General features: G+C 40.5%; 1 protein-coding gene across 1 annotated transcript in view; it reads right to left on the bottom strand.

Moving 5' to 3' along the window:
- Positions 1 to 910: 910 nt before the first annotated feature.
- SMCHD1 (structural maintenance of chromosomes flexible hinge domain containing 1) overlaps positions 911 to 10,109 on the bottom strand; it is an 88,165-nt gene continuing 78,966 nt past the window's right edge. The window contains exons 45-48 of the mRNA XM_060775124.2: positions 7,230 to 7,401; positions 6,782 to 6,940; positions 2,061 to 2,178; positions 911 to 1,229 (exon numbers count right to left, since the gene is read on the bottom strand). Of these exons, the coding sequence (XP_060631107.2) occupies positions 1,142 to 1,229; positions 2,061 to 2,178; positions 6,782 to 6,940; positions 7,230 to 7,401 (537 nt within the window). The 3' untranslated portion in view covers positions 911 to 1,141. The remainder of the gene's footprint in view (positions 1,230 to 2,060; positions 2,179 to 6,781; positions 6,941 to 7,229; positions 7,402 to 10,109) is intronic.

Here is a 10,109-nt window from a genome sequence, read left to right as displayed (position 1 = left end):
TTCTCCCACCCTGAACATTCCAGAGATGTATAAACCTCACTTGCCTAGTTTCAACAGGCCTCACAACCTCTGAGGATGCCTGCCACAGATGCAGGCGATATGTCAGGAAAGAATGTTTCTAGAACATGGCCATGCAGCCCAAAAAACCTACAACAACCCAGTGATTCTGTCCATAAAAGCCTTTGACAATACATTTAGATGATATTTTATCATGACAAACCAGTCTGCCTTACATTCAGAGAGCAGTAGGCAGTTTTAACAAATAATCTTTAAAAAATCAATATGAAATACAATTAATGAAACAATGCTTACAAATTAATACCACTGTAAAACGTTCCTATAATGTATATCAATGGGCACCCAGTGTTATTATCTATTTCAATCAAATGCATTATTTCATATATCACCATGAATGGTTGGTGCTTGATGGTTTTTTTGTTTTTGTTTTATTAATATAAGAAATAAATGCACACCAAGTAAAGTTACTTTTGCCCATGTCTTCATACAGTTTTTGATTCTTGGTGTTGATAGTTCCAATGGTGGTAAGCCTAAAATGTTTGCATACTATGAGACGATGCTCAGTGTTTCGTGATTTCCATGATATTAACTGTCTAGCTGCCAATAGCTTTTGATAGCTAATATGTAATAGATGAATTGTCTTATCAGTCTTCACAATACTAACATCCTTAGCTTCAGCTCCTCATTATTTACTATAGTTTAAATAGGGACAATGCTTAAGAACTTTCTATATGGACATAAATTGTCATTGAATTAATATTTAAATTATATATTTTTACTTGGTACAAATAAAACAGTTTACAGTGGTATAGTCTACATAATGTTTTCCAAAAAAGAGAATTAATCACACTCAGCAATGTAAATTAATAATGCATCACATTACCAATTCATATAGTATTGCAATATTTTATTGCAAAATTTGAAACTTTTCATAAATAATGTGTTTTTATACTTCCACATATTGAAGTCTAATAAATCCAGGACATTAGAATAAAAAAGAATACAAAATTAAGTAAATTGTTGCTTCAAATATGAATTCAGTATAAAAGTATTAAAGATAGTAACAACCTGAAGTTTCTTTCAACATTTACATAAATATATAGTTACTTTTAAACAAATCTGGTTATTCTGTGTTTTTTTGAGGTGTTACTTTATCAGTTACAGTTTGGTGCTGTTTCTTCACAGGAGATGATGAAACCCATTCTTCTGGACTACAAAGAAAATTACACAAGTCATTTAAAAATGAAAGTAATTCAAATTAGTTCTAAAGTACCATTTGCTGTTTTGCTATATACTGCACATACTGTTTATTAATAATTCAAAACAGCAATACTAACTCTTATATATAGAGAGGATTTTGAAGAACAAACAGAATATAAAGTCTGTTTGAAGATCATGGATCAAATCAAACTAACTTCTTGAAATTGGGAGGAAATTAACCAAGATTAAAGTACATATAATTGCCATCCACCATATTGTCAAAATATTGTTTTGCTTTGTATTTCGGTCTCTATCTAGAGGAAAGAAACTTTTTAAATGTGGAATTCCTTTCAGAAGCAAATGAGTCTAACAGTAATGTATCATGCAGTCCGTCCTACTTTTAACACAATCAGTTGTTTCAGAGTGTTTCCCAGATGTAACTATCTAAAGCCATTTTCTCTACACACAACTGAGATTCCTCAGAATTGCCTCCTACATGGCACGTTTTCCCTTGCATCAAAGATGGGAATCATCTGGGGGTCATTTTTTAAACCTCAGGATGATTTAAGGAGAGCTACATCAGCCCTTCCATGTGGAAAGTAAACTATTAGTGAGGCGGGAGAACCATTCTGTAAACATGTCTGTAAATATTCAAAACAAGAACAATCTGTTCAATCTACTTCAGGCATGGGCAAACTTCGGCCCACCAGGTGTTTTGGACTTCAACTCCCACAATTCCTAACAGCCGGTTGAAGTCCAAAATACCTGGAAGCCCCAAGTCCAAAATACCTGGAGGCCCAAAGCATGCCTGGTCTACTTTAATATGTATCTGAAAAACAAACCTATACAATCCTTTTGTTGCTTCTCTCCGCATTCTTTTTGGTGGACTTGGACTGTCCGTTGCATCATTTTCTTCTGGGGGAAGCGATGATGTGGTGCACTGAGCTGATGAAGTCATACCTATACAGATCATGAAAGTAATATTTCAAACACTACTCATTACAGAAAAAAAACCCCTACAACCCAACTCTGTTGCTGCTGTGTGTTTGTAAGATGCCCTGAGTCCCCTTCAGTTGTAAGTCGCCTTGAGCCCCCCTCGGGGTAGAGAAAGGCGGATATAAATAAGGTAAAGAAATAAATAATAAATAAACCGAACTTGGTTAATGTGCATCACAGTGAACATGTTTTCGGAAATAAAACTTATTCCACAATTTCTAAAAGTTAAGATTGCATGATAGCTAATGGATGTGCCACAATGGAGACAACCAATCCCTTCCAGATTTTAACCCAAATGTTTATGGCAGCTTGAAATTGAACAGGAGTTTTGGCAATGCTGACCCTAGTTTGGAACTAGCCCAATTCCTGCTCAACTCTGGTCAGTGGTAAAAGGAGTGGGATCCAAATGCACAAGCCATCATTGTTTTAATTTACCTTGCTGAATTTCTTTTAATCTGCCTTGCTGAATTTTCAATTCTGACAAAGCTCATGCTACTCTCTGCTGCCCACATGTCCTGGCAGTATGTATTATGAGGCCTTAGCACCTGCACATTTTTTAAGATCTACTAATTTCAAAACATTTCACATAATACAGTTACCTTGTTATACCATCTATTTCCAGATCTATACTCCTCCCATTCCTACCCAATCATTCACATCGTGTTATATACAATATAGCTGTCAGTTTTATTCTACTATTCTAGTTTCATCCATTACATTAATAGTTGTAATAAATTTCCTGATTGTATATCCACAGTCTTTCTTGATCATCTGGTGGTGTGAATTCATTTTACACATATAGCTAACCAATGGCTTCCATGTAATAACAAAAAGATCTTTTATTCCTCCTTTTGCTAATATTTGTTAGCTTTTCCAATAGTCTTAGAGCCCATACCCTATTTAATCAATTCTTTATTGTGAAATTCTCTAGCTTTTTCCAAGTTATGACTATTTTGAGCCTCACAGCATAAAACATGAGTGATAAAAGATTTTGGTATACCAAATCCTTATTCTTATTTTCATTTTTGAAAATGAAAATAAGCACCTGCTCATTTGTTGATGGAATTGTTCTCTCCCCATTCTTGAATATTTTTGTACATAGACAGAGGATTACCACATGTAAGGTTCTTTTGCTGCCCTGTTCTGCCTATCATTAAATCTCACACGAACAACTCACTTGAGAAATATTGGTTATGTTAGTTAGAAAAAGGTATTGATTTAATATCACAAATCAAAATATATTGAAAAAAATGTGTTGTTCAAAAAATACAACACATTAGTAATCAGCATGCAATTTAATTGCATGCTGATAACTATACCAAACAAGTATGTCTATAACAATATTTTCTTAATCACAGCAACTGCAGCTACGGATTGGATCCAGACCGGTAGGTTACATACCTGTGACCATCTTTCTTCGAGTGGTGCTCTGTGAATTCACACACGTGGAGTGTCTGTGTCTGCGTAGGCCCCAACGGAAACTTCCCAGGTGTAAAACTTTCAAGTTTTGGCGGTAACCCTGCCCAGCTCGCTGCAGGGCATAAAAGGCGCCCTGTGCGCAAACTCTGCAGTTCCTATGCCACAAGGCAGCGAGAAAGGAGGTGGTTTGTAAGAGGGGAGGCTGGGCGGGTTTGTGTGAATTCACAGAGCACCACTTGAAGAAACATGGTCACAGGTATGTAACCTAACATTTTTCTTCGTGGTTTCTGAATGTACACATGTGGAAACTAGCAAGCTAAGGTGCCGGAAGCGGGAAAGACAAACCGATCCCTTTTTGAAAAAATCAACAATAAGGACTACCAGTCCATGAAAACAGTAGATAGAAAAAAACCTCAAGCCCAAAGGGCTGTACAGTTCAAGCATGAGTGTAAGCATAAGCACACACATTACAGAACGAAGTCCAGCAACAATCCACTGGATACGGTATTGAGATATAAAGAACATCAAGAAGAACATCACAATGTCATACATAACAACATTGGGCACTCATGAGAAAAACTGTTGCATAACACAAACAGTGAAACGACCCTGAAAGAGCATAAAGCAGGCATAAGGCATAGCATTCGAGAGCAATATATGACAGAATGACGTAGTTCGCCATTCTGGCAAGAAGAAGGGCCCCAGAGTAGAGCTTTCTACCGACTGCATCAAATCTTTTTCCCTCTCGAGCAGCTGGGGTCGACGACTGTCTGCCTTAAGACTGTGCCGCTTTCACGAGCACCGAGTTTGGGTCGGGTTGGTGTTTCAGCCACTCCAAGCCTTCATCATCTGTACAATGACAGGCCTTTATTATATTAGAGGTGGGCGGTATCGATGATGGAGTTTTCCATGATGCCTGAATAACGTCGAACAAGTATGGAAGGAATGGCAAGTGAGGAGCTGGCAGAGCTTCTGACGGGACCCTTTTGAAGACAGGGTCAGTAACCACCTTTGACGTTTGTTTGATTTCAAGTCCCAGAGTGTCCGCCATGTGGACCATCTGATTGGCAAATGCCCTCACATTATCAGTTGGCAAAGGAGGGTCAGTCTCATAGGCGTCATGGGTTGGTGATAGGTCGATGCCGAGCGACAAGACCGAGCCAGAGTGAACAGATTCTGGGGCATCTTTGTCCTGTTCTTCATCCTCTGATTGAATAGGTGAAGAGAAGGACGGTGGAGGAGGTGGGCGAGGCGAAGATGGCAGTGGTGGCTGCTTTGACGCCGAGGCTCGAGCCAAACAGGCAGTCTGCCTCCCTTTTTCTGGAGTAGAGGTTGCTGGAAAGAGCTCTTGTCTGACAAAAGGTTGAGCAGACGAGAGCTGCTGTGCGACCCGGACCATGGTAGGTACCGACTGAACCGGAGATTCTGGAAGCTTCTGAAGAACAGGTTCGGCAGGGTCCTCCTCCAGAGAGGGTTGCGATGGATGAAGAGATTGAGCCGGAGGGACCAGGGAAGAATGACCGGACGAGGTGGCCGAAGAGGCTGTTGTGGTCTCTGAGGATGTTGAAGAAGATGACTGGGGAAGAGTTTTCATTTTTGCTGGAGGCTGAGAAGAGGCTGGCCCCAAGAGACTTCCCTGGAGTCGGTGGGACAAGGGGTGAGGAAGAGGCCGCTTCTGCTAGGTGGTATTCCTCATGGGCCCTTTTGAAGGCAATCTGCACGGCTGTAGAAGATGGTGGTGTTGCAATAGTCGACCTCGTGGAGCTAGCAGATGCTACCGAACTTGCAGCCGATGATTATTGAGGCTGCATGGTCGCCGTTGTAAAGAGTGCATGGCTGCTTCAACTGCCTCGTCTGCCTTGAGGATTTTGAAGTCCCTGACATCGCTGAGCGAGGTTTTGTTGGTGGCTACGCTCTCGCTGAAATTGAGGGCATAGAAGAAGAAGGCTCAATGCCGAAGGAGCCAAAGTTTGTTGGTAAAGAAGATATCTCAGACGAGCAGAAATTGATTCTTCCTAGTTTGAGCCGTCAACGATTGGCAATGACGACAGGAAGAGATGATGTGGGCTTTGCCGAGACAAGAAAGGCATTTCAAGTGCTTATCAGAGTCAGGAATCGTCTTAGAACACTGTGAGCAGAGCTTAAACCGCGTTGTAGACATAGTGAGGAAGTTCTGATGCGAGCTTTGCGGCGGAAAAACAGGAACTGCTGAGCGTGCACGCGGGGGGCGCATTTTATGCCCTGCAAGGGACTGGGCGGGGTTACCGTCAAAACTTGAACGTTTTAAACTTGGGAAGTTTCCGTTGGGGCCTGCGCAGGCGCAGACACTCCACATGTGTGCATTCACAGAGACCACGAAGAAAAACAAAACTTTACAGACCGGATGATCATTTAAGCAGAAATTGTGTGTGTTTATTAACTAATCCCACCACCTTCCTGCATCCGACATGGTCCTAAAACTGTTCGAGAGGACATTCTAAAACAGCATGGGAGACTAGGGTGGGAGGTGCCGAGAGAAAGGGAGATTGACATACTGTGAAACACCCCTTTCTGTCCTTAAGAACAACTAGTTGATGGATCGGGGGCAGGTATGTTTAAAAGCTGACATTCCATTACATTTCAAATACTGTGTTGTGCTAAAATACCAAATCAGGCAGTATATAGCTGCGTTTTTTTTTCTAAGAGCAAATGATTTTAAAGGATTCTATTGCAAATTTCTAAACTTACTGTAATGGGTTCCCCTTTTATATAGATAATTAAGATAACAATGTTGGCCTAAATCTGAATGTTAATCATAATGAGAGGAGACCCATTGAATCAATAGTGTTTAATTAAGGACTTACTTTCCAGAAATTGATTCAGTAGGTTTACTCTAGCTAAAACTAACAATAAGATTTAGCAGAGAAGTCACCCTCCAGCTGCTTGGGACTCCAAGTTTACTTATTTATTTACAGTATTTATATACCGCCTTTCTCACCCCTGGGGGGACTCAGAGTTCCAGAAGCCCTAATCAGCTTGTCTTAATCGTCATGTATTCTGGGAGCTGAAGTCCAAAACAGCCGAAGGGCCATAAGTTTGATACCACTGATTTAGGGCATTCTGATTTTATACTCTTTGCATTTATGAGATGAATATAATAATCATATACCTAATTCCTGCTCTATTGACTTGAGCTTCTTCTCTTGATCAGCAAGCTGTTCTTTCTTTCTTTGCATTTCTGGAGTATTCATGGTTTTTTCTTGTTTTTCAAGTTCTGTTTTTACTTTATGAAGTCTCAAAATAGATGTACGGTATTGCTGAAGGAGATCTAAAAAAGTAAATAAATAGAATATGGAACTAATATAAAAGGTACACATACTTTTATTCTAAAAATAGAATAATAAATATTTTATATGATATAGTTTAAAATATTACTAAAAACGACTTCAAGTGTAAACAAACAGTTAAGTTTACATCTCAGATTCCTAGAGACACATGAACTCCTGTTGAGGTCCTCCCACACATCTGTATATATTGTATGTGACCGGGCTTGAATGCAAAGCAGTGGGAGAAAGACTGGACATCAATGAAGTAATTAAACAAATCTTTGAACACACCTATATGCTCAGAGAGAGTATTGTAACGTTGTGGGAGTGGTTCTCCAAAAACCATCCCTCGAAGTTTATCCATGGGAGGGGCTTTATTTTGAAGGCCTCCAAACTTGCCATTGCTGCGAATTCTGTCTCCCTCTCTTGTCAGTAAAGTTGGGCAATGTGAAATTTTCACAACCTATATGCATAGAAATAAAATCCAATTAATCAAACAGTGACAAAAGGATGTAGATATCCTTTATAGGATTAATACTGCTTCCTGTTGAAAGGTAGTTATCTAAAGCTATTGCCTCAAATTAGTTATTAATATTTCAAATATCCCTCAAGAATATACATTTCACAGTGTTAGGGTATGATCAGGAAATGTTGCCTACTACACTGGAGAAAACAGGTAATGCATCTTTAAAAATTAATTCTGCTAGTCAAAAATGGTCACACATCCTGAAAGTATTAAACCCATTTCTTGAAATTAAAAAGATAGGAATGAAATGGAACACTGCATACCAACCATGAATTTTTATTCTAGATTGGTAGTGAGGAGGAATCAGGTTTACACAACTCATTGCTTAGTGAGTTGCCTCCTCTGGCTCCTTCTTTCAGTTTCCCTTCAAAGCTAAGCTAAAGAATTGAATAAGTAGAGAAAGTATGGGGTTGTGGGTCGGTGATCAATCGATACTGAGAGACAACACCAAGCCAGAGTAGATCAATTTTGGGGCATTTTGTCCTTTTCTTCATCTTCAGATTGAGCAGGAGAGGAAGAAGACAGTGAAGGAGGAGGCGGAGGAGGACAAGGTGAAGATGGTGGCAGCGGCGGTTGCTTCGACACTGAGGCCTGAGCTGCTCAAGCCAAATGAGCAGTCCGCCTCCCTTTCTCCGGAGTAGAAGTTGCCAGGAAGAGCTCTTGACTGGCAGAAGGTTGAGTTGGAGGCTGCTGCTCAACTTGAACCATGGTATCCACCGACAGCACCAGAGACTCCGGGAGCTCCTGGAGAACAGGCTCGGCAGAGGCTACCGCCTGGGAGACTTGCACTGGAGGAGGCGGTTGAGCAGGAGGGACCGGGGAGGAGCGGCCAGATGAGGTGGCCGAGGAGGCTGTCATGGTCTTCCTCGAGGATGTCGAGGATGAAGACTGAGGCAGGGTTTTCTTTTTTGTTGGCGGCTGAGAAGAGGCTGGCCTTGAAAGAGACTTTCCTGGTGTCGGCAAGACCGGAGGCGAAGTCGAAGCCGTTCTCGCTTGGTGGGATTTTTCATGTGCTCTCTTAAAAGCAATGTGCATAGCTGTGGAATATGGTGCCATTACAGCTGCCAATCTCTTGGAGAAAGCCGAGGGAGCAGATGCTACCAAGCTCGCGGCTGACGACTGTTGAGCCTGCATGGTTTCTGTCTTCATGGAGCAAGGCTGCTTCAATTGCCTCATCTGCCTCAAAGATTTTGAGGTCCCCGATGTCGCAGAGTGAGGTTTTGTTGGTGACTTCGCTCTTGCCGAAGTTGAGGACACAGAAGAAGGCCCCACCGAGGTCGATGCCGAAGGACCCAAAGTTTGTTGATACAGAAGATATCTCAAACAAGCAGCCCAATTCTTTTGAGACTGAGCTGTCAACGCTTGACAATGACGGCAGGAATAGGTGATATGGGTTTCACCGAGACAAAGAAGACACTTAAAGTGCTTATCAGAGTCAGGAATCTTCTTAGAACACTGCGAGCAGTGCTTAAAAAGCGTTGTGGACATAGCAAGGAAGTCCAAATGTGAGCCTTGCAGCAGAAAAACAGGAACTGTGGAGTGTACACACGGGGCGCCAGTCCAGCCAGTGGACTGGGCGGGATTACTGCCAAAACTTGGAGGTTTCCAATTTGGGAAGTTTCTGTTGGGGCCTGCGCAGGCACAGACACTCCACGTGTGTGCATCCACAGAGACCACAAAGAAAAAGCAAGCTACTCAGATGACAATAAAAGCAGGATGTTGCTCATTAAGAACTGGAACTAAATCTTGAAACTTAAATTCTGTCAAAGCAGCATCACTGACATTTACTTGTTTACTTCTTTGTGTGAATTAACTGAGCACCCTTACAAATGTTTAGCAACATTTGCAAAAACGTGTTGTAAGTATACCAAGCTATCAGACGATAAGAATGCTTTATGCTGCATAACACTGGAGAAAACAAGTGTGACATGCTCCTGTTTTCCAAATGCAAAAGACTGAATATCTCTTGTTGGAATACTTGGGACTCGAAGTGTTTTGGATTTTAGATTTATTTGGATTTTGAAATATTTGTATATACACAATGGGACTCAAATTTAATCATGAATTTAACTTGTTTTATATACAACTTATACACATAACCCGAAAGTAATTTAAACAATACTTTAAATAATTTTGTGTATGAAACGAAGTTGACACATATTGCAGAATTGTTTGATCTATTGTAGATATTTTGATTAGTGAACATAACCACAGTGAGAGGATGAGTATGGATGAATCTGACTGAATTCTATGTTGGTTCCATCTGTTGTGCGCAATAAATACATTGATCACGGTCAGACTTGATCTAATCTTCTAGAGGAAAGTGATTCCTACAGACAGCTGTAGGCCATCAAAACTGCAGCCTTCATCGGATACAACTGTGATTTTTTTACATGAGGAAATATTTTATTGGGTTAGAAGCATGACTACCTAGAATGAAACTTCTAAGATAGGAACTGAAGAAAAAAGTATTTTATAATGGGTTAAACACAAAGCTGGCCCTAATATTCAACATTTCAAAGACTCCTAGATTAGTTATTATAGTTCTCCTGTTAGTTCACTTTTTTCTAATTCATCAAAAATTCCTTACTCTGGAGACATGGCAAAGAGATCTTGCTCCTCTGTCTATATCTAGATATCTACAA

The sequence above is a fragment of the Anolis sagrei genome, chromosome 4, assembly GCF_037176765.1.
Source record: "Anolis sagrei isolate rAnoSag1 chromosome 4, rAnoSag1.mat, whole genome shotgun sequence".
Lineage (NCBI taxonomy): Eukaryota > Metazoa > Chordata > Lepidosauria > Squamata > Dactyloidae > Anolis > Anolis sagrei.
Note: the sequence above shows the minus strand (reverse complement) of the source record. Positions and strands in the feature narration are given on the sequence as shown.